The sequence below is a fragment of the Echiichthys vipera genome (genome assembly GCF_963691815.1).
Source record: "Echiichthys vipera genome assembly, chromosome: 1".
NCBI lineage: Eukaryota > Metazoa > Chordata > Actinopteri > Perciformes > Trachinidae > Echiichthys > Echiichthys vipera.
Window position 1 is genome coordinate 30,644,139 of NC_139826.1, and position 25,290 is coordinate 30,669,428.

The 25,290-nt window shown below is 39.6% G+C and overlaps 1 protein-coding gene across 1 annotated transcript in view; it reads left to right on the forward strand.

Moving 5' to 3' along the window:
- Positions 1–3,665: 3,665 nt before the first annotated feature.
- The window catches only part of cdkl5 (cyclin dependent kinase like 5), a gene marked incomplete at its 3' end in the record, with an annotated part of 36,485 nt that continues 14,860 nt past the window's right edge, over positions 3,666–25,290 (forward strand). Inside the window, exons 1-8 of the mRNA XM_083912023.1 lie at positions 3,666–3,708; positions 6,537–6,571; positions 19,311–19,356; positions 19,434–19,570; positions 20,741–20,861; positions 21,015–21,074; positions 21,976–22,066; positions 23,619–23,721. Coding sequence (XP_083768149.1) covers positions 3,672–3,708; positions 6,537–6,571; positions 19,311–19,356; positions 19,434–19,570; positions 20,741–20,861; positions 21,015–21,074; positions 21,976–22,066; positions 23,619–23,721 — 630 coding nt within the window. The 5' untranslated portion in view covers positions 3,666–3,671. The remainder of the gene's footprint in view (positions 3,709–6,536; positions 6,572–19,310; positions 19,357–19,433; positions 19,571–20,740; positions 20,862–21,014; positions 21,075–21,975; positions 22,067–23,618; positions 23,722–25,290) is intronic.

The window sequence follows — 25,290 nt, forward strand, 5'->3', positions numbered from 1 at the left end:
TTTAATAACACTTCCAAAACGGTCTGCATTATACATAATGAAAAGGCTTTTTTTTAAAAAAAGGAGGAAAAAAAACACTTTTCTCATATACTCTTCTTTTGTGTAGTTTTATTGGTACAATGAATTCGCCTACTTATTGCATTGTTCTGGTAGAAATGGTCCTCTGGCTGTTGGAGGGGGAAAACAAAGAAACATATTCATCATCCGCATACATTAATTGTTCTTGTCATAGTATAAAGCTGCTCTTATCATAATCATCATAACTGTAACATAAAGTTGTTGCAGTGAGAACAATGAGCCAAATGGAGGATGTGGAGGTCAAACAGAACACACAGTCTTTGGGAGGAAGGTGTTTTTTTTTCTGCAGCATTCAATGAAAAGAATATCTGTAACACCTGCTCATTACGAAACATACCGTGCATGTCTGTGAATCCAGTGAATTCACACTGACTTTGCCAATTAGTGCAGTCATGAAGGGGAGGTGTAGGTGGGAGAGAGTGGAAACGAGCTGCAGGAAGAGGTTTAATCAGTGACACAACATGGACTGACCAAAAGGGGGGATGCAGCAGCCCTATCAGACACTCACAGTGTGACATATGTGTCTTATTATAGGGTGATTCATATCAGGCATGTTTAAATATGTAACAAATTATGAGCTGGATTGCATTTCCATCCCAAAGTTTTATTTGCTCACAGCTCATACTGGATCTAAAAACCACTGCTGGAACGCGCAGACGTCCGTGTTTCTATTGGCTGTCCGCAGCGTCGCTCGGAGGAATGACGACGTTGCTGCTATAACCAGCTGATGCCGAGGCTATGAACACGGAGCCTCTGAAGAACTGTTGACGGTACATGGATACCCTGTCATCGGCGTTATGCCTGCGGATTCGGTCTCGTCTCCATCCAGAGATTGAGTGAGTAGGATATGTGATCGTGTCACGACGCACAGGCCCGGGCTTTTCCACCCCGCTGTCTCTCCACATGATGTTTCTTCGTCTTCCCACATCATCATTTTCATGGGCATGATGCTGTGTGCTTCACAGATTGAGCTTTCTCACCTCACCTGCAGGTAAAAAGGGGCTTCATTGGTTTGATCGCGGTCGGGGCTGCGATGGATTCTTATATTTAAATCTGTGTGTGTGTGCGTGAAATGATGCCTAATAATGGGTTTATTGGTAAACGCTATTTGCGGGTCTTGTTGTGCAACACTGTCGTGGACACGGTCCGTGAACTACGTTATAATGTATGCACGGGTTGCTGTGTAGGCTGAGAAACGCGTGGACAGCGACGGAATGGTGGTGCGCTCCGCAACGCAGCGATGAGAGAGACGCAGTTTCGATGCAGAGAGCAGCATTACTATCCTCGCTCTCTCACCTCAGATACACACGCACACACACATACTCTCGTGCACGCGGACGCACGCATCAGCCCATTAAATTCACACTCCCAAACTCACTCATCCCCGTGGTTTTCTTTGCATGCAAGACACCAACAGGCATTTGTTGCAACATCCATGCTTCAGCCCATTCTATCAATATTTTCTGGACGTCCACCTTATTTCCATTTACCAGCCGTCTGCCTGATGGCTGCAATAGGGGAAGCAGCAGCTTATCAATAACCCACTCTGTGCTGAACCCATTTTTAGGAACATTTCTCCTCTAGTACAAGAAATATTGCATCCTTGTTTGCTCCAATTACAGACTTTCAGGTTATAAGCTATTAAGACAAGATACAGTATGGATCTAATCACCCCTCAGAGGCAGCACCATATCCTTAAATGACTAGCCATGGATGGCCTCAACATCCACCTTATCACTTCCCTTGGAAAGACTGTGTGGAGTGTACACTGCATAGGAAAACGCCCACACAGGCACACAAGCCAAAATCAACATTAAAGTGTTTTTGCACTGCTGAATAAATCAAGTGTTAAACAAATGAAGTTGGACTGATACTGCGAGAAGCATTGATGGTTCCAGTCCAACCTTATTCGCATTACAAAAGAGGCATTTAATAATCGTGATCAGTTTTTGGATGTGTGACAGGAGGAGATCTAAGCTTTTGGATATAATTGTTCTGAGTCTTTTTTCTTCCTAAAACAATATTCTTTATCATTGAGTGTGTATACGTGTAGAATATGCTCTTGGAAAAATTGAGAGAAAGCAAAGCAAGGGCTAAATATTAGCACATAGGAGGAATCAAAGTTGTGAGAATGTTAAATCATCACACAATTCAACATCTTGAATGTGGCAACAACAAAAGAGCTGTATAGGCCTAATTATGTACAGTATGAAGTTGCGCAGCAGAGGCTGATGGGAATGACTTAGTTTTGCCGGTATTTGGTTACAAACCAAAGTATTGGAAGTGATTTTTGATGATGGCACTAGATTAAAAGTCAAAGACCACCAAAGTTATTACAATTCATCCTGAGGTGGACATCATTTTGTGTACCAAATTCCCTAAAAATCCATTCAATAGTTGTTGCTGTGCCAGCAGCTCTGTGAGGCTGTGCTTTGAGCTACACTATAACATCAGCATGCTAACATGAGCACAGTGACAATGCTAACATGTTGATGCTAAGCAGGTGTCATGTTATTGTGCTAATGCTACTTAACACAAATTACAGCTGAGGCTGATGGGAATGTCATAAGTTTTGCAAGCAGCCTTATTTGGTCATAAACTAAAGTTGGATCGCCTGTCTTTGAAATTCACCATGAATCCTTGTATCAAATCATTGCAATCCATCCAAATGTTGTTTGGGTTTCTCAAAAATGTCATTGAAAACCACACAGGTCAACCTGCTGGTGGTGCAAGAAGAAAAGTAATTTGATCACTAAAGTCATTAGGATGCATCGTCTAGGAACCATGAATTGATGTACCCAGAAGTGTGCTAAGCAATCTTGTTGATGTTGAGCTATTTTACTTGATAAGTGACCTTTGTCCAGTCCCTTGGCACCATGGATACATGTGCCAAATTTTATAGCAATCCATCAAATAGATGTCAAGACATTTTATTCTGTACCAAAATGGTGGACCAACTGACCAACAGCGAACGGCATGGCTTAAAAACGGTGCCAGTCATGAGTGTTACCCTTTCAGCATGCCCCAGATTGAATGTGTAGCTGATGGGAGAGGAATGTGGAAGTCATGCTTAAGTCATCCATGATTTAAATTTGTCCTCAAGGAAAATGCTGCCTTTCTGTACATGCACATGACCTAGTTAGCCACCATCTGTGCCAGGAATACCACCAGCATGCTACTGCCTGTGTAAGGCATGATGGGAAGTTGGACCGTGGAGTGACCCTCCGACAGCATGTCTTAACACATTGCTTCTCTGTTTTGTCCTGCAGGTACGACTGTGTGGAGGTTTGGATTTAAGCACCAGACAGACAACCTCAAAATATGGAATAAAGGGAGTTTGAATTGAAACAACTTGAGTCAGATTCATAAAAAAAAGAAAACTGACGTAAAAATAAAAAGTAAGGCTGGAAGAAAGCTGTAGAATAAGGAAGAGAGGAGTAGAAGAAGTTGTGCAGATGGCATGTGGTCAGACAACGTTTCTCCTGGACTCTACAGTTCACTCCGCCAGCCTCCGGTCAAAGCAGGAGTCTCCTCGCTAAAACCTAGAGCCGCTCATTTCGCCTGCTGGAGGAGCCCCCACCCTCGGTGATGTGATGAATAAGTTTGAAGTCCTTGGCATTGTGGGAGAAGGTGGGTAGTTTTTACACAAATGTTTGTAGAACATGAGGACTGCACTTGTGCTGTTAACCTAAAACTCTGATTCTGGTGATCAGACAAGGTCATATTCACTCATATTCAGTGCTGTTTACATTGTACAGCTTAGACATATACATCACAGTTGGCAGGTCTTGAATCTCCAACATGTCCTTGGGATTTATTACACAATACAAAGGGATTTTAAAGGGGTTTGTGACCCTGAGAGGTTGGAGAAGTCTCTCATCGACTAGTTCACTCCTTCAAGACTGTCCTCACAAGGGAAATGACCACATTAGTCATTTGTTTACCATATAGTTTCCAAGGCCTTTATTTACTTTGACAGCTGAAATAACCATACTTTTATCTGAAACCGGCATATATGTGGAATGTTTCTTTTCCTATATTTCTGTATTTTATATCTTAGCAGATTTTAGGAAGAAGCCTGCCCTTTTCCTGATTAATTTGCTGTTGATGCAAACACAATGTTTACCTTAGTTGTTTTTTTTCCCACAGCACTAACTTCATCAGTGCACTAACAGAATCCTGTCATATTCACCCCTCTGATACTCTGTTACCCCCTTTTGACTGAGACATTTTGAGGGCCGGTTCAGATCCCGTGCCCAATCTTGAACCAGTTCTTCCCGTTTTGACAGCCAAAGAACCGGCTCTAGGCCAGGAAAACTGGTTCCAGAGGGGCACCAACTCTTTGCTGGTCTTGAACCGGCACCACAAAGTCTTGCATGCTTTAAAAAATGTTGTGATGTTAGAATTTGTGTATTTTATTGTTGTTTTTTTTGTCAAAATGAACAACCTTTCTAAAGAGACATGCCTTCTTTAGTATGCTTAATCGACAGATTAAGTAAGTAAGTAACAGATTAACATAAATTAAGTTTTTTTTAAATGTTTCTTCACATTTATAGCACAATAATTATACACAGTCCTTTCAGAAAATCAAAGAACTGTTAACAACTCGGAAAGTAAACATACACATGTACAGTATATAAGTGTGTTAGTCCACCATTGTTGTTATGCTTGAAGTGGGCGTTAGCATTTATGGGGAAACCTCAGACGTAAACAGTGACGTAATGACGTGACGGGTTCTGAGAAGGTTCCTAAGTTGAACCAATGGTGAACCAGCGCCAGCACTAGAACTAGGTCTGGGTTGGTCGAAAAGGGGTATGCCTTACTCTGCTTTAACAGAAATACTGATTTATTCTGTAGTTTTTTTTCCAGTTGCTTCCATTTTAATTTGTTTTTTCGATCAAAAAACGCTGTTTGATCGATACCATCAGAGAAATGCCACACTTCCTGAATTGGTGTTTCACATTAAAAGCCTTCCAGGAGCTGAAATATAATGATCCACTTGCTTGTGTTTTTTAAAAGTCTGCAAGAAGTGTCCCCGCTAAACTGTTACTAAAGCGAATTATATTTAGTGATGCTTTAATGTGTTCATCACTTTAATGTTGCAGCTGGTAAAGACGTAGCTCATTTTACTTGTTTTATAAACTGCTGGGTAGTTTAATCTCTAATATAACATGAGAACTTATTAGTTGATTTATATTTTGTTTTATTAATCTGAAAATCTGGTCCCAAATAGCAAACAAACGACAGATATACTGTAGCATTGCAAGGGGACACAAAAGTGTCTGTGTAAGTGTGTGAAGTTATTTGGATGAGCACTTCTCACAAGCAATCAACCCATCACGAATGGGCACTTCACTAGTACATTTAAGCCATGGACAAGTTTAGAATTTAATAAGGGGCTGAACATATCCTGACCAGAATTGTATGTGCTTTTGGAAAATACCTTAAACGCAGCTGTTATAAGCATACGTCTTGATTGTATACATCAGTATGTTTGCGTTCTGGCTGGTCTCCTCTTGCCCCAATGACAGTGCTGATGGCTGGTCAGAAAATGAAATAAATTAGGATAAATCTTTAAGTCTAGCTGCAAATGACTCTTGAGTATTCCACACACAGGTCTTTCACACATCAAACCAGGCAGGAATGATTTCTTCCAGTCAGCAGCGTCACTTGTGGCTCATATCAGTGAGTTGGTCTGAAGTGTGTCCCAGAAATCACTCTAATGTGAAAAGACAGAGTATCACTAACTGTGATCTATATCAGTGCTTGTCATGAAACATAACTCAAAACGTTAAACACATGAGAACCGTAATTAAGTGATGAGAGCTTTAAAATGGGACAATTTGTTTGTTCTTGCCCAGTTACCCAGTTGAATAAGATGTTTCATGTTAAACAAGCACACGACTGGGAATGATCTTATTATGTTGCACCTGTGATTTGAATGGTAACAAAAGCAGTTTGGAAAGAAAATAATTAACGTCAACCAATGCAAGTCTGTACGACATGCTTAACATAGAGCAAATGTAGACCTGACATCTGAAATATGGATGAACAACAGAGAACATGCTGTGCTTAGTGTAGGGACACTGTGTGTGTGTGTGTGTGTGTGTGTGTGTGTGTGTGTGTGTGTGTGTGTGTGTGTGTGTGTGTGTGTGTGTGTGTGTGTGTGTGTGTGTGTGTGTGTGTGTGTGTGTGTGTGTGTGTGTGTGTGTGTGTGTGTGTGTGTGTGTGTGTGTGTGTGTGTGTGTGTGTGTGTTCAAAGGTATAGGCATACGTGTGTGGGAGAGTAAGTACACTACGCCTCCACCTCACCTATTAACTGTTGTTTCTCTGGTGGTTCTCACCTACTGCACTGCACTCTATAAACATGTTTGTTTGGTGTTTATGTTCATGAGGCCGAAATAGAAATTAAAATGTTGGAACTTTATTGACCTTTTGTGTCTTTCTCTCTGTCTCAGGAGCATACGGAGTGGTGCTTAAGTGCAGGCACAAGGTAAGGCATTGAGAGATTCCTCATTTCCTTGTGTTGCATTGCATTTTGAGATGGTAAAATCAGACAATGATGAAGAATTAAATCTAAATATGTAGCGCCAGTTCCCTTCTTGTATATGAGGATTTGTGGCTTGTTTTTGGACTGTTTGTTGTATAAAGCAAGCAATTTAAGGAAACTACTTTGTATTATGGGAGTTTGTCACAGGCATTTCCGCTGCATAAACTAAATGATTAATTGAGAAAATATTCAGCAGAATAATCAATACTGAAAATGTTTTGGTTGCAAGACTAAATGAAATAAAACTGGGTAGAGGGTGTCTGATATTTCGGTTTCATTGGGCTTCTAGTCAGTATAAAAAGTAAGTCGGAGTAAGTAGTTAATATCTCAGAAAAATGTAATAACAACACAGAAATTTATAATAACTAACTAAGATATTAGAAAACATCTAAAGCTCCTTACTGTCACTAGCAGATTCTAATTGATTGCTAATCAACAATGGTCATTTTCTACTGTAATAACTGTTGTACCCTAATGGCACCACCAACAGGGTAATCACACGTCAGTCACAGGACCTGACCTACTTTCTCACATGCTTTCTTTATGTCAGATTGTATGCATGAATGTGGAAGTTGAAAGACATGTATAATGTGAGTTCCAGCAATGGCCCTTAAGAGGCATTTAATGTATGCCATTAGTTTGATTGGTATGCATGCAAGGGAGGCCCGCTGGTCTGACTCATCCAGCAGTGCCTCATACGTGACTTCATGGTTCCCAGCTCATGTGTTGCGTCTTCCTCTACTTGCTTCTGCAGCGTGTTTATCAAGCAAAGGCAATGTTTTCATACTGTGCAGTGCCGAGTTGCAAATCGTAAAGTTTCTAAGGGATTTTTGGGAAAAAAACTTTTAAAAAGTCTGATAATCACCAAAAGCTCTTATGTGCTATTTAATTTTTCCCCTTTGACTTCAAATTCAAAAAGTTCTCAACTTTGATGCAAGACTTTGTTACTTGTGCTAATTAGCGGCCACTCTGAAAACAAGTGACAAATGTGGGAGGATGATAAATGCTAAAAGATATGGGAGCACAAAGTATTACCTAAATTCATTCAAAAATGAGCCCTTTATGCTTGATACTCCTTTACATTATTGTATATGAGTATATAAGAAACAAATTGAGCATCATAAGATATCGGATGGAGGAAATATAACATGCACTTAAGAGCTTCAGATTGTTTTTCAACAGTGAAGTTGACTCATTGAGGCATTTTGACAGTTATTGTAGTCATTGTTATGAATGAAGCATCAAACTGATGTCTAGGGCTGAAGAAATGAATCAAGTAACTTGAGTTACTCAATTACAAAAATGCATTGAGGCAAAATCTCTGTCATGATGATTTGTTTAATTCCTATCTCGTGCGTTATGCCACCTGTTCAGCGCACGGATCATTGTTCCACACGGACCGTTTTTACGGGTGCTCACTACTACATCCGGAAAAGGCAGAGAATAAGTTTGGGATCATTTCACACTTAAAAAAGAAGCCAAAAAGGTGCAATGTGTCCACTGCAAACTAGAACTGTTATGCCACGTCAGCACAACATCGATGCTTTAGCGTCTGAGCCGAAAGCAGCCCGTTGTTAAGGTCACTTCACGGAACGCCGCTGTTCCGGTTTAAGACGGGCAGTTGCTGTAGTTTTGGAGAAACAGGAAGAGAATGCGTAACGTTAGCTGTCCTCTTGAATGCCTCTATGTTTAGTTTTTCATGAATGTTAAACATAACGTTAGGTACCTGATCAGTCTTTATAGTTTTGTTTCAGTAAATGTGTCAATGGCGTTTTGTACGTTGCTAGTTGTTACAGTAAACAGGAAGTGAGCGACTTGCTCTAATATCTATTTCTCATTCATTTTATTAATAAATCTATTTGTCTTCGAAACATTTTAAAGTGAACACGTGTGTCACGTAGAATTTTAAGCAATACTTTGAATCGTTTAAATAGTAAACTTATTCATGGTAAATTGTGAGCGTATTGCCTCCAACACCCACACATCTTCTTGTCTCTCTCTCCCCCTCAAGCACACATGCACACTCAAACACAAACCAACAAACAAACAAACAAACAAACACACACACACACACACACACACACACACACACACACACACACACACACACACACACACACACACACACACAGACACATAAACAGACATGAGAGGTGAAATATTATCTCTTTAGGAATGAAGTTTAGGAAAGCAGGAGCTTTTTTTGCCTCAAACTCCCAAATAACTTTGGGGAAAATAATCCCACATATACTAATTTTAGATGTTATTAGATAGTATAATATAATATATATAATAGATAAATGTTAGATTAATAGATATTCAAGAACCATGCCAAAAAAATGAAACATTTTGAGGGATTATTTTGCAGCGTGTAAGACAGAAATAGAAGACTCATCCATTAGTTTAAGAAAGAGCTTCTCTTAAGTTTACTTTTCTTTATTTAACGAGGCGTAAAAAAGAAAGGTTTGAAATTGTAATCAAAGATAGCTGCAAACAAATAAGCATTTCCACATTTATTTCTGCTGAAAGAAAAATGTAAAGGAATCAGCATAACAGCTATTATGCTCATCCCATCTTGCCAGACATCATCTTTAGAAATTTTGCAAAATAATGTGACATTATCAGAACACAACAGAACAAAATATGCAGGAATTGATGTTTGGGCAACCCTGTCTAATAGATTTCGTGCTTATATACTAATTTGATTCACCAGTTATATTTTGAAGGGAAATTTACAGCCTGCAATTTGCTTCTGACGGCCGAAAAACATGCGGTGTACACGGTGCGACGCGGCAGCCACTGCATGCCCGTGGCTAAACGTGTCCATTATATTAAATTGAAGCTGCTTCATGGACCACAGAAGCTCCACACACCTGAGCTATTTTTACACGGCAGGTCTACTTTCCCCTCCCTACTCGCAGCTTCACTGCCTCTCAAAGGTAGAAAAACGAGTACAATCTGCTTAAAAAGTCTTGAGAGAAAAATACTTTTATATTTCACATTAAAACATAATATTAATGATTATATTAAACTTAACATTAAACCTGTAGTTAATATAGCTTCCGCTTCCAAACTGTTTAACCAACTGCATTATCACTTGGCAAAGCTCAATATGCACACAGTGAAGCTGACAGCAGCCACACACTACTGACAGAGTCTGTGCAGCAGGTAAAAAACAACCGGTTGAGCCCCGCCTACATACGCTGCGTGTCAATTCCTCATGCATTTTGACTGTTATGTGCATGCAAGTTGTAGCGAGGTGGTTTGGATGATGGGCAAACATGCATCAGAGGTGTAAGGTGCAAAAATCCTGTAATGTCATAGCTTATAAAACATTGCGGTTTCACTCCATGTTTCATTTTGTTAAGTCACTTTTTACCTTTTCCATATAAAATTCAACCCATTGAAAGACTTCTCACACAGCATAGAGTCTTGTCCTACAGATAGACCCACACTTTATCTCTTTATTTATTTATACATTTTACCTATATGCTAAAATAGATTTTTCTCATTTGTGGGAATACTTTCACACTTCTAAACTGAATCAAACTGAGCCACAGTAAGCAACAGGTTCTGCTTTGACTGCATATATTCACATATTTTTAGTCCAATTTTGTACCATTCCTTCTCTCAGCACATTTATGAACACAATATATTTGTGAAAAACACCTCATTCCACACGTAGAGCAAGAGAGGACTACTGTGGGAGGAGTGACAGTCGCAGCAGAGTCAACAGGAGAGGAGAAAGGCATTTTTAAAGGTTTAATGCTGCTGCTATCTGAATGTGTTTCTCAGAGAGGATTTAACATTTAAAAAAAGAGTACATGCTGTTTCCTTTTTGGTCATCCTTATTGTTTCCTGCACTCAGTTTTAAGTCAAAATGAAGTATGTGTGGAGTTAAGTTCAAATGCGTGCTTGTTCGCAAACAAATCTAGGTTGTTACTGTGTGACAGATGAAGGGACATTTAGCTAAACTGGGTTGATTCATTATGGAGTACAGTGAGTGCTTGGTGTTTGCCCTGTGGTCCCGAACATGCCATTTGTGCATGTTTCTTTAATTTGAGGCACCACACATAAGCATGTTTTCTCAACGCTACGCTTCATGAAAATTTTAAATGAGCCATGAATTATATAGATTGAGTGAAACTCAAAATATGCAGACACTTGCATTCTGGAGACATGAACAAAATGACACGGCAAGCAGAAACATGATGGTTAAAGAAGAAGTTGCAACCCCAGCAGAGGCAGATAAAAGATGAACTAGTCTGCATTGTCGGACGTGTTAAAATGCAGAATGCAATCGACTGGAAATTTGTTTTCACATTTCTATGATGCGGGGAACGCTAAAGTGTTTATGCTCTGGTTAAGGTCTTTGTTTGAAGTTAAATGCTGCATTTGTCAAACAAATTTTCTCTTCATCAACACTAGTTTAGAAAAGAACAAATATAAAATCACTTGGTTTGATGTTTTTTATTAGTGTGCAGTAGCTAACATCAATTATTTTGATGAGAGAGAGAGAGAAAGAACGTAGTTATTGATGACTCCTATTAAATGTTTTCACTGTGTTGATATTTTTAACACATTAAACACAAACACACAAACAGGACCTTCAGTTTACACATGCACTATTGGAGAGATGTTGAAGGGAGGGGGCTGCCCATGGACAGTGCCTACCTCAGTAGTGCTGAGGAGGCGAACCGGCACCTCTCTAGGACCAGTCCACACTCTATACTTAGTCCCTACGGGGGCTCGAACCGGCGTCTCTCGGGTTCTAAAGTACATTGAACTACTGTTGCTGCTAAAAATATGTCAGGGAATCAGAACCAATTTACTCAATGATATGTGCGTACCATACAAAATATACTGTTCTGAACCCCAATATGTTTTCATGCGTGTATAGCACAGATAAACCAAAGCCAATTGCAATGAATTCTCATTTGCAGGTTTGTATGATAAGTTATGAAAACTTACACACAATAATTTGTATGATATCTTATGAAATATGGCGTTAATGGCCATAATGGTAAACATAAGTTAGCAATAAAGCGATAGTTAGGTCCAAGATTAGAAAAAAGGTTGTGGTTTGGCTTTGGAGTCAATGGGTAAGAATCAGTATTGTTGTTTTTATTATATATTTTTTTCACAATATTAATACTTAATCATTATCAGTGCGGTTACAAGCGGCAAAAAATGGCTTGTCTCTCTCTCTTGTAGGAGGGTGGCTGGAGTCTCCCTTAGAGATAGGGTGAGAAGTTCAGGCATCCGTGAGGAACTCCGAGCAGAGCGCTGATCCTTTGCGTTGAAAGGAGCCAGTTGAGGTGGTTCGGGCATCTAGTAAGGATGCCCCCTGGACGCCTCCCTAGGGAGGTGTTCTAGGCACGTCCAGCTGGGAGGAGGCCTCGGGGAAGACCCAGGACCAGGTGGAGAGATTATATCTCCACACTGGCCTGGGAACACCTCGGGATCCCCTAGTTAGAGTTGGTTAATGTGGCCCAGGAAAGGGAAGTTTGGGGTCCTCTGCTAAAGCTGCTGCCCCCACGACCCGATCTCAGATAAGCGGTTGAAGATGAGTGAGTGAGTGAGAAGAGCCTTTTAATTGAATCAGCTCATTTTTCAATTCATAATTTTCCGTCCTCATCTCCCTTTGATTTTATTGGACTGCAGATTTCCCAGAAATTTCCAGTTTCATTAAAATTAAGATGCCAGCTGTCAAGTGTGGTTATGTTAAGACCTTTCTGTTGCACTAAGTTACTATAAAGTGACATGTGACATGTTTCCCACTTATATAAAACGGTAGTAAGGGATTCATTTTCACACGAAGAGCCGGAGACCATGGCAATAAAAGCCTTAAAGCTTTGCTGCGAGAGAGCAGTTATTTTTACTTTTCACAGCTGGAAGCAGGGCAAAAGAGACAAGGGTGGCAGAGGGAGAGAGAGTGTGAGTGTGAAAGAGAGGAGGAGATGCCGATTGAATGTGAGACTATGCTGATGGTAAATGGGTCACCCTGTTAGGCGTCGACAGCAGATCTGTATAGGCACCTTGCTAAAACACAGCCAGGTGACTCCAACTGTACCAATAACTTGAATGCATTATAAATGTGTGGTCCTCTGTAAATTATGTATATTGTACAGTACGGTATGTGTTTGATGGAACATTTTATTAGCCGGGCGAATTTTGTGCTGGCGTTTGTGCAATGTTCTGCCACTTTATGGAAGTGTTGTATTAGGGTATGTGGGTGTGTGTATGTGGAGGCTTATGTGTTATCTTGAATTTGTGTGTTGGGAGTGACAATAGCGCAACCTACACGCTAGCCAGTGTTTCCTGGTGCCTCACATTATAGCTCAGTGCTGCATTGTAGTGCTTAAGTGATTCTAATTAATAACTGGTGGTTGATCGAGACTGGTGGTTGATCGAGAGGAAAGTCTTCATCGGTGACTCTTGGATAATTGATTTATTGTTTAAGGAGTTTGTAAAAAATGTAGTTCTATTGTAAACTTGTGAATCTTTGTAAGCTGTGCTCTTTTGACTGTTGGTAAAAGAGTGAGGACGTCGACTTGGACTCTAGATACTTTTGATCGGCATATGTCATTTTAAAAAAACGAATGTACTTTATTATTCTATATCTTGTAAAGATAAACTGCAATGTTTAATTGATTAGTTGTCAGCTATTAAATGTATTGCCAACTATTTTGATAGTCGGTTTGAGTAATTCTTTTATTTTATTTTAGGACATCATCTTGGACGTTTTTCCCCCATTTGACAGAACAAACAACTGATCGTCAATGAAAATAATCGTTAGTTGCAGCCCTATTGATAGAAGATATTACTTAGCGAGGAAAATAATTGTTTGTTATATCTTTGAAGAGCATAAGGTCAACAGTGTGGTCTATTTATATCACAATATCAATAAACATTGAGATATGGAACATTTTCTCAAAAGTAAGTGGACCTTGAGTTAAGCGTGTTTCACCAAATTCACCACTGAGATTTTTTCACCAGTTTTTGTCTCATTGAGTGAATTAAATCCCTGACTAATCAAGATGTAAAAATCCTACTCAAGAAATTACCAAATGCATATCGTCTTTCTGTAAATGTTGTTATATGGCCCACCCCTCATTGTCACTGCATTTGTAAGAAGAAGAATCCTTTATTAGTCCCGCGAATGGGGAAATTCAATTTTCACGCTATTATTTTTCATTTTACACACACATGCACAGACAGGATCTATATACTTGCAACCAATGGAGAGAAGTTAGAGCGAGGGGGCTGCCGGCGCCCCGGTGCCTTGCTCAACAGCATCTCATGCACAGCATCAGCATGAACTGGCACCTCTCCAGCCACCAGTCCACACTCATTCATGGTCCACACGGACTCGAACCAGCAACCCTCCAGTTCCCAGCCCAGTCACCTATTGCTACTGAAGTGGGGTTATCACTAGCCAATATTCTGATCTCTTTTTTTTTTTTTTTCAATTTACCAGAAAGATCAAGTAAACTTGATAAGGTCTTTCATGATTATTCAAGTGAAACCGCATGTTTGCAACAGAAATTGCCAAATCGAACAGAACTGGTTGTGCTGTAAGTTGAGTCACTGTTGTGATATACGGTATGTCGAGCATTTCCTCGATATAGCGAGTTAATATATACATTCACGCACAAACACAAAGGTAAAGGTTACAAAAAGATAACCATAAATACCGACACACAAGGGGGAAAAAGAGGAAAAATTACCGTGTTAATACACACCTGTACATGTAACAGGGCCAAAAGAAAAGTGGATATAAAAAGGGATTATGTCCAGTAAGGTTTGTGTCCATTAAGGTAGCAAATGCTATAAGTGCAATTAATTTACCGGAGCAGCCCTTTCTCCAATTAAACAAAGAGAAAAACTGAAATTATTGTTTTAGGAGCCAATGAAGAGGGATCGAAAGTTAGGACCCAGCTTCAAGCGGTAAAAGTAAAACCCACAGTTTTTATGCTCCACATATCAGGAACAAACTCCCAGAAAACTGCAGGTCTGCTGCAACTCTTAGTGCTTTTAAATCAAGACTGAGGACTTTTCTGTTTGCTGCTGCCTTTCAGTAAACTGCATGTATATGTGTTAAATATTTTTTATGTTTCATGTATTTTTTTTCTGCAATGCTTTTAATGTTTTATGCAAAGCACTTTGAATTACCTTGTTCTTGAATTGTGCTATACAAATAAACTTGCCTTGCCTTACTATTAACCATTCACAAAAAAAGAGTCAGTCCTAGTGGCTCCTTTTAATGGGGCCCATTAATAAATAATTCACATTTAGCATGATAATTATGACCTCTGCAACAAACTTGTCGATATGAAAAGTGCAGCAACATCACTGCTTCTTTTTCACAGTGTATGAGTGTCTGTTTTTGTTTTTGGCATCTATCGTGCCATGGTACTGTAAGACATTCATGGCTGATGTGAAACGTTCAAGTTTTACTATTTCGCGGTGCTGCAGAGATAACCTGAGGCTATTTTTAGGTGTGCTGACTTATCAGTGGTTCAAAAGGTAAATGAGTGGAGGTCAGAGGCGCCGCACAGGAGCATCATCAGCACATTGCAAGGTGCTGCCACACAGCTTGAAATGTCACGTGCTCTATGTGTGTTTTTTAATTTACCTGGTAAACACAGAAAACCTCCCAGTTCGCTTTTCAGATGTACTTCCCTTCACTGGATTTTTTAAACTAAAGTGTGTTCAGTTAAACAATTGGCTTGTGTGAGCGGGAGCACTGCCGGTGGCATGCAGCTCCTTCACCGCGTGGTCTGTTCTCCCCACTGAGGCCGACTCTGTTTTCCGACCGTCCGTAAACAAAAGGACAATAGAGGAACATGAGAGTAGCAGAGGACAGAGGGAGACTGGCCTGTATGTTGTAATTCTCTCCGGACTGCCCTCGTCACTCACAACAGCCTCCGAGTCCAACAGTTAGATTGAATAGACCAGTTTCTTATTTAATCAAGGATGTGGGCGCACCGGTCATGACAGCATATATGTTCACATTTAAGAATGTAGAAATGAACACAACTTGCTGTAAAGTGATTCTTTTAAAAGTATGTTTGTACATGACACCTGACAGCTTTAGTTCAAACTTTAACTCAGACTAAAGCAATGATTGGTCCACTCAAAGACCACTGTGTTTAAAGCATATATGAAATTGCTGCTGTGGTGAGTAACAATATGCCGGATATATTGTGAAAAAGCTCATTATGTTACATGCTTACAAGTGTATGCAGGTCAAGCTTCACTTCATCATGAAAAGAGACCTGTGTGCTCACCTACAGTATCAGTAAATGCCCAACATGCGTCTATAAGTGACTTTTATTTTTCTCCGAAAAATCACAACATGATGCATTCTCCATTCAGAGCCCTCAGTCTCCCTCTTCATTCGTTGTGGTATATATATAGCATTTTAATGTGATCAATAATGAAAAAAGAAACATGAAAATGTAATAAAAATTGCACTAATTAAACCCAATAATGTAATATATTGACCAATAATGTAATATAATGTACTGGCTGATATTGTAACATTTATTTCAATAAGAATCACTTTGGACTCAAACTGTATTTATTACATTACATTTATTTAGCTGACGCGTTTATCCAAAGCCATTTACAAACAAATCAAATCAAATAGGCAAAACGGTTCATGCTCCGTTTTATAGAGCTTTTTTTTTGGGGGGGGGGGGGATCATGGAGATTGAATCGACTGTTTTACCTTCATCGCATGCTTGTGTAACATTAGCCATCTTCTGATGGTGTCTTATCTAAGATCCACTCTGGATGATGAATGGATGATGGTCTACATGAAGCCTAGTTTATATTTCCAAACAGGAAATCAGTGTCAAAAGGTTACCATGATTAACAGTATTACACATTTCCTTTATACTTGCACACTTTACATTTCAGAGAAAAAAGGCGTCAATTGCTGCAATTTTCATAAAAAATTCTTACATCATTAGTTTAAAAAAAGACCCACTTGAAAGGAGTTAAATTCTAAGTAAAAATGTGATTTTAATATCAGTCAGGATATTTTATTTATTCCTTAAAGAACGGCACAGGAAATCATTCCTACCTGCTGCCATCAGACTTTACAACGCTGCACAACAACGCTGCACAACAACGCTGCACAACAACGCTGCACAACAACGCTGAGCAACGCTCAGGCAATAAACTCACACTACTCGAAGTGATCTATCACTGAAATGCACCTTTCTCTCTCTTGCACATTAAAATCCACATAGCATATTGTAATATAGTGTTTATCTGTGGTACTGTACTTTTATTTTATTGTTGTTGTTATTTTGTATTTCATATTTTATCTTATTTTTAGTACTTCTGATTGCTTTGTGCCGCTGCTACGATGACCTCATTTCCCCTCGGGGATAAATAAAGTTATCTATCTATCTATCTTATAACATTATTGGTCAAGTTACGACATTATTGGGTTTTTATTACATTTTTCAAGTCCAAATTCTATTTACATTTTTTGGAAATTATTATAGTATTGGGTGCTTCACAACTTTTTTCACAATTCATAACAAAGACTCCATAAACAGAGCATAATCATAATGTTTCTTCCTCACTAGACGTGACGTTTAAATGCTGATTCCACACTCTGAGCCTTGGCTTGCTGTCGCAACTGTATGTTAGGAATTATTTTACCTCATCTACACAGCTACAAAGCCACACATCACTTTTAATATCTCCATTTTCATTGGGAGTAACACTTCCCTTACAAACACTTCTACCCTATAATTGACTACAGAGTCTGAGTCCTCAAAGGTTGTGATTTTGAGGATCTATAAGCGACCTTACAGGGCTCCAGACCCCATCCATGTTTGGAGTGAGAGGCGTTTGGACTGCAGATAAAGGCGATGAACTAGATGACCATACCTGGGATGGGGCACCGAATCAGATATTTTCCTCCTCCTTTAGTGCCAAACATGATTTAATACCATTAAAAAAAACTCCACCCAACTTTGACCCTACTTGTATTTGATGTAAGACCACACCTGCCACTTTTATACCACCAATTGTGAGCCCGTTTGCCCTGCAGTGGCAAAACTCTGGGACAAGATATTCAAATGTCTCTCTGAAATATACTGCCCAAATATTCCTCGTGCTTCGCGTTATTTGAAGTCTTGCCAGTAAATCCGCCCCTGTCTAGATCTCAGCGTGATGCGGCGGCCCTGGCCACGCTTCTTGCAAGAAGGGTCATTCTTTTAAATTGGAAATCATCTAACACTCCATGATTTAGACACTGGGTTAGGGGTCTGCTGATGTCTCTGGGTTTGAAGAGAATCAGATATTTACTAAAGGGTAAACCAAACACTTTGTCTAAGATCTGGGAATCCTATAAAACATATCTGGCAAAGACTGATTTTGGACCAATTTCTTCTGTGTTTTGTTGTGTTTTTCATGTGAAAGACCTTCCTCTGCGTTGTTTTGTTATCTTTTTGTTTTGTGTGTTCCCTCCCCCTCTTTTTTCAATACACTGCTTTCATCAGTAGTATCGTTGTCATTGTTATTTTTTCATTGCATAATCTGGCTAGCCGTTATCTATATCTGTCCCCTTGGTGTGTGAATGTCTGCTTCATCATATATTTAGTTCGTCCCTTTGGCTGTGTGTGTCTGTAAATCTGGCTCTTGTGTTATGATATACGCACCTGAGTTGTTCTTACCAGTACAAACAATGCCGATTCCCATCAGTTATAAACATATACAGCTCAGTCCCCTCAGTTGTTTCAGTTTTGAGAATATTTCCCGTTTGGCTGAAGCTTCTCGCTGGACTTATACACAGTCTAATGGGGTAATCGTTTAGGCCTTGAAGCTATTTAAAATCATATTTTTAGTAATCAGGAGCTCATGTTTAAGCCTGATATGTCTTTACATATACCACCAGGAGGAAAGGGTGGTGAAAGCATGATTTCTATCTGGTTGTGTTCACTGTATTCTACCCAATTCCCTAACGCCATCATGGATGTAGCGAGTAGAACTTGATTCAATATAACCTGATAGAGTATATAAAGATATTTGATTATCCTAAGAGTTAACTGTTGGCAAAACATATCTGATTTTTTTTTTTAAGCCCAATAATGATCATCTTGACCTGTGAAACCTTCAACAAAACATTCCCTTCTTAATGCTTTCCAGTAAAACTCTACAATATGTTCTTGATGTCTAAAGCTGCAGCACAGCCTTTGGAACAAAGCTCCGGTAAATCTCTGAATCTGCAACCACACCAGCTTGTGAAATTCAGCAAGGTCAATCAAGCAACCTGCGAGAGCTGAAGCAGACCTACGATGCATATCAACTATGCCAAGGATGTGCTGTTGTTTGTGTGAGAATGCCCTGTGGTAAAATAATTGAAATGAGAGCACACAGCATGGCTCTTGTGTTGGCACTGCCGACAACTTGGACACATTTTTTTCTATTTCATGTTAAAAGTGGGGAAAGGAAATTCATTTAAATATCTTGACCATTTATTTTCACCTTTCGTTCTAAACTTAGTTTTTTATTTCTTACTTCTGCTTTAGAGTTTGATGCGTCTGTGTACCTGACTCTATCTTTGAAAGTCGTTGCGGCCTCTCTTTTTTTTTGCTCAATTCAGTAAGTTGTTGTCTCTCATCCTAACACAACTCACGTCCTCATATCTTCCCAGGAAACCAATGAGCTGGTGGCCATTAAGAAGTTCAAAGACAGCGAAGGTGAGTGAAGGAGCGAGGGAGCGAGGCAGGGAAAGAGGAACAGCAGTATCATTTCTGTCTCTTTTATTTCCACGCAGAAAATGAGGAGGTTAAGGAGACGACGCTTCGGGAGCTGAAGATGCTTCGGACTCTGAAGCAGGACAACATCGTCGAGCTGAAAGAGGCTTTTCGCAGGAGGGGGAAACTCTACCTTGTCTTTGAATATGTTGAGAGGGTCAGCTTTACACTATCATTATTATTTCGTGTTATACACACTTTTACATATCTCTAAGTCTATCTAGGCTCCAGATTTCAGGATGTTGAGACTGCTCAGTTTAGCATTAAAAAAGCATCACCATGGCAACATATGAACTATGCTGTTGGTGAATAATGGTATTCCCCACTGTGTTGCCAGGGTATTCAGCCAAGGGTTCATTTCATGACAGGTTTTATTTTCATACTGTACTCAAGTCATTTTTGTTTAAGGTGTCCCCTCTTGCTCCCCTGGTCAGGGTTTAAAGAATAAAATCAAGACCAGGGAGAGGTATCCTTTCTTTAGGATTTATCTAAAAAATACTTCAAAATAAGGCTTAACAACAGTCATAATTTAGAGGAATAGTTTGGACTTTTTGAAGTGGTGTTGTACGAGGTTCTTATGCTTAATCAGTGCATTACCTTCAGTAGATGGTGGTTGGCATGCCCCCAGTTTGGAAAAGGAGGGAGCGAAGGCATGAGGGCTAAGCAATGTACTTTGGAGGACGGGGGCAGCCATCTAAAAAAATGAATATCAGTTAAGTATTAACTGTATTTAGAATATCAATCAGCCCTGTATAAGAAAGGAACTGAAGTCATTATCTATGCTCTCATCAAAGCCACCAGACCAAAAACAATAATTTTATCTTGCAAAACATGGGAGTTAAAACATGTCTTGTTATGCGCAATGGGTTAGTTTGTTAGTTTTATTAGTTCCTAACCTTTTAAAACACCAAAGTCAGGCAATAACACAAACAAACTTATCATTCAGGGCAGCGGTAGACCAGCAACTCCTGTGTTCTGTGAGGTAAAATTTCTGTTTTTGTAATTTAAATCTGGTGGCTTTGATAAAAGCATAAAACGGCTTCAGTTACCCCGGTCGTAAAGTTAAACAGAGCTGTATAAATATAGCGTACATTTAAACTGATATAGATATTTTTAGGTGGGCCTTTTCTTACATTCTGTGTAAGGGCTCCTGTCTGCTTCTCCAAACTGGGCATGCAGGCCGCCATCTACTGTGGGTAACACACTGACTGTGGATAAGTACCTCATACAGCCCCACTTCCAAAAAAATCTATCTTTTTTGAAGCACATTTTCACCAAGCCAAGCAGCTGGGAGCCACACATCTGAGCTTTTTTTTGTTGTTTGCAGAACATGCTGGAGCTACTAGAGGAGCTGCCCAACGGTGCACCGCCTGATAAAGTCCGCAGTTACATCTACCAGCTCATCAAAGCCATCAACTGGTGTCACACAAATGAGATAGTACACAGAGGTGTGGTGTTTAACTTTATTTCCATATGTATTTCTCTACATCAATGTCACTTAGCCATGGCTTTGAGTCTCAAATTTAAATGAGGGATGTTGTAATGTTTTTAAGTAATGTTTCTCAACAGTGAATTGCCTTTTGTCTGCGTCTCTCATTCAGATATCAAGCCGGAGAACCTCCTCATCAGCTCGGAGGATGTTCTCAAACTCTGTGACTTTGGTGAGTCTTTGGTCTTCTCCTTCTGTTCTTTACAGCAGCCATATTGTCACGTTGAGTTGTTGAGATTTACACGTGCGCTGCGGTAAAACCTCTCTTGCACGTTTGTCTTGTCAAATAAAGGTAATTGCTTGCAGAGTCAGATAATTTGTTTAAGGGAGTGAATCAGCTTTAACTGGTGGTTTATGAGACATCCTGCTGTATTTGCAGATTCATTGTAAGGTGATCAAATTATCTGTGATTTCTGCAGTTTATAGCTGTGATTTCAGCTTCGCTGGTTTGGTTTCTTGGGCTCAGTCCCCTGTGAAAAATCCCACCATTAATTTATCACCTTGTAAGTTGTAAGGATCGATTGTGGCACTGGGAAGCAGCCAACCAGCTCTATAAAACGTACTCCAGTCTGCCAAAGTTGTATTTCAAGAAAGTCAGGTTGGTGTTAGGCACCTGTTTCCCTCGTAAAAAACTAATAAATTGTGTTGATACTGAATTTTTTATTTTATTTTACAGTTTCCCAGGTATATTCTACATTTGTTTTAAGTATTTGCAAAGTCACAGAGTCAGTTAACTTTACATAATTGGCTAATGCCATCCCACAGAGTCGGCTGGGGGTGAGATTTGTTTTGTTGTACACTGTTGGAGCTGGCATTCAGTTTATTGTGATTTTCCATGCTTAAAATGGACTCTGTGTACACCAGTTATCTAAAGCACGATCCCAGCCTCCCTGCAGTGACATAACTCATTAGAGTCTGGTCACATGGGATGATGGCCATGTTGTTACTGTAGCTGTCCAAACGATTTGGGTGTTGATTTTACGTTCTTCTTACTAATTAGCCATTTGTATTTATCACAGAGCCCAGGATCAGCATTTATGTGATTTATTCATTTCCGTGTTTCTTTGGCTCAGGTTTTGCTCGTAACCTGTCTGAAGGAACAGATGCCAATTACACTGAGTATGTGGCTACAAGGTGGTACCGCTCGCCTGAGCTGCTGTTGGGGTGAGTCTCTGTGAGTGTGTATGTAGGAGACGACGTGAGAAACAAGTAGAAAGAAAGAGGGACTTCATTCTGTCGGCTGTCACAAATCATTTCTCAGCATTTCTATAAATCTTCTCATAGACAGGGACATGCTGATCCATCCGTTTCTCTCCTGATGCAGTTTACAACACCTCAATGCAGGATATCATTCGATGCAGAGTACCAGTCCAGTACCGCGGCTCTCATTTAACCAAATTAAAAAAAATCTGTCAAACTCACTAAGTGTTGTTAACATGTCTTGATAACTTGTCTCATCCCCAAGCTAAAGCAAAGCTTAAAGTGCGTAAGAGCATCCCATGGGCATGAATATACATCAAATAAACCATCGAGACAAGTTTTTTGGGTGATCACCCATTAACAAAAAAATCCTGGATAGTTGCTAGCAGCCAGACGTGGCTAACACTGAGTAGCTCGGAGCACTGAACCATTCAAAACGGCGTTTTTTACCACTGCTCAAAATAACAGCAAACCTCTGCAGTGGCATGATAAGAGTCCCCACACATAAAACGAATCTCCAACAACGTAGTTAGTGAACCCGAAGTTTATTACAAAATACTTTTTTACTTTTAATGCTACAAGTCTTAGCAGGTGGCTACGTCCATATTGAAATGCAGTCTATACAAGTTGCAATTCACAGCATTAGTTCTTTGAGAATCTCTTTTACACTGATATTGTAACTGAAATATTTCCAATAAGATTATTGTTGAATCCATTTGAGTTGGGAAAGCCACTCTTCATCATTTTTAATAGCTCAGTATTGTATGCACCATAAAAATGTGTGCTTTAGGCAACTCGACCAGTATTGTAGGCCCAGTTTAACATGCAACTCCATTTGATACAGAATCTGTCTTCTAATACTCCTCATTTAGTATTGTATTTTATTTATTTTATTAATTTTGTGTTGTCTATTATTATAATTCAGGAGCTATATTGTTTTTGTGTGTGTTTGTACACAAGGTTCAATCCCACAAACATTTCTGTGTCATTTCTGTGTTCGTTCTTTCATCAGATCACAGGGGAAACAGGTGTTATTCTTTTCCCCCAAAAAGAGCCGATGATTCACCTGCTTTAACATCATGACACGACCCATCGCACACACACCGTACCCCCCATATTTCTGGTTCGCCGTTGATTTTATGTTTTTGATGCTTTTTGCTGCATTGAATGTCCATTCTAGCTTGGAGACAGCTGAACGTCTTCTAGCCTCACTGCTGTAGCCTGATTTAGTAAATGCCCTGGAACATTTATTGAGACAGCGTTTGAATGCCGCCCACTCAAATACTCTCTCCCTCCAACACCACCGCTCCTCTGCTTCTCTGCTGCCAGATCTATCGCCCTTTCTCACCAGACTCCTCTGCTCCGTTCCCTCAGAAATGACCATCTTCTCTATCCACCAGATACAGAGCATCCACCCTTTTGTTTTACCCCACCGTCACCATCACTAATAACAGTTCCATCATTCTCATAATCATCTCTAAATAATATTTTGTCTCTTTCTCTCTCTCTGTCTCAGGGCTCCCTATGGGAAGGCGGTGGACATGTGGTCGGTGGGGTGTATCCTTGGGGAGCTGAGTGACGGACAGCCCTTGTTTCCGGGGGAAAGTGAGATAGATCAGGTTGGTGATGAAACAAGTGATTCATTAATCAACGATTAAATAGAAAGGATTTGTAGATCATAGCTTCTTGCATTTTTTCTTTATCTTAAGTATGTCCATTTTTATGTTTTTAGTTGTTTCCATGTACCTGACGAAGAGCCCATATGGATTTGAAATGTTTGAGACAAAAGTCTCAGTCACAGTTTTTTGGATTCAACACCTAAACAAGAAAGATGTGTGTTTCTTTTTTACACAGATCTTTTTGTATCAGATAAAATAAGCAATGGTGGGCTGGTACTTTTCAATACCACGTGTTTCAAAACGATACGATCCACATTTGATAGCATTGAAAGTATCGAAGTTATAAAGAAAGCCGACCAACAAACTGATTTTCAACCCACCGCTGTACAAATGCAACGCCAGGGGAGAAAATCAACTGTGTTGGTTTGTGTTAAGGGATTTTTTCTGTACCAAACCTTTTTGCAGGTCTTTCATTGTTTTTCAAATGGGGGAATGATGCTATTACTAACCGCCATCTGCTAAGACTTTTTCTTAAATATATTTTTGCCATGGTATCGAAAAGAGGTAATGAGTATTGTTTTTTTATATACTAGTATTGTATCAAATTTTAAAATTCTGGTATTGTGGTTGGTGTTTTATAGACTACAGAAATGTAGACACATTTATTTATATACGGACCAAAATCACAAGTTTGTCCCAGAGGGCTTCACAGTCTGCTTATATCAATGTTAAATTTACCTCAAGTGGACGAAAAAAACAATCAATGCGGATTTAAATAAAGAAAAAGGTAGACATGTTCCCATATAACTCATGAAAGAGAATGAAATCTCTTAAATGCTTTAACGTCGTTTCCCCCAGAAAAGGTGTTAGGCCCGGTGGCAAGTGCCTTTTTTGATGGGGGCCCGGCCATCGCGGACTGATGGCAGCATTAAGGTAGACCCCTGTAGTTTCTATGAAAGCAGAATTATGAACTAATTTGCGAATTTAAAAAAAACTATAACACAGATTCCTTAGAGCTCTACACAGATTCCTTAGAGCCCTACATTAAGCCAGTGCGAAAGGCTGACTGAAGATTTGAAAATATGACTACATCCGGTTTCCCAATCGAGCCTTCCCACTGTGAGTGTAGTTTAAAAGACATCTTAAGAATAGATTTCTTTTTAAATTCCCAGATGCTTTGACCCACCAGGGGAAACCCTGCAACACTTTAAAGAAATCAACAAAATGTCAGTTAATCAGAACTTTTGTGACAAAAGAAATCAATTCATATAGCTGGCAAAAAATTCACCTCATGGTCAACTCAGGAGTTGTTTGATGATCTTCATCAGCAGATATAGTTTACCCAGTTTCCATGGCAATGTACTGTAGGTGTTAACATTTCTTTTTTTGAGCACGTTGTGGACTTCCTGTCCAACGTTGGCTTAGAAGTTGAGATTAAAAGTTCACCGTTGACCTTGGAACCTCGGCTGACAAAACAATCTTACCTCTAAATGTGCACACTAAACTCAATATTAGCTCAATATCCATATTGTTTAAAAAAAGGCTAATGTAATACTATTAACTGTTATG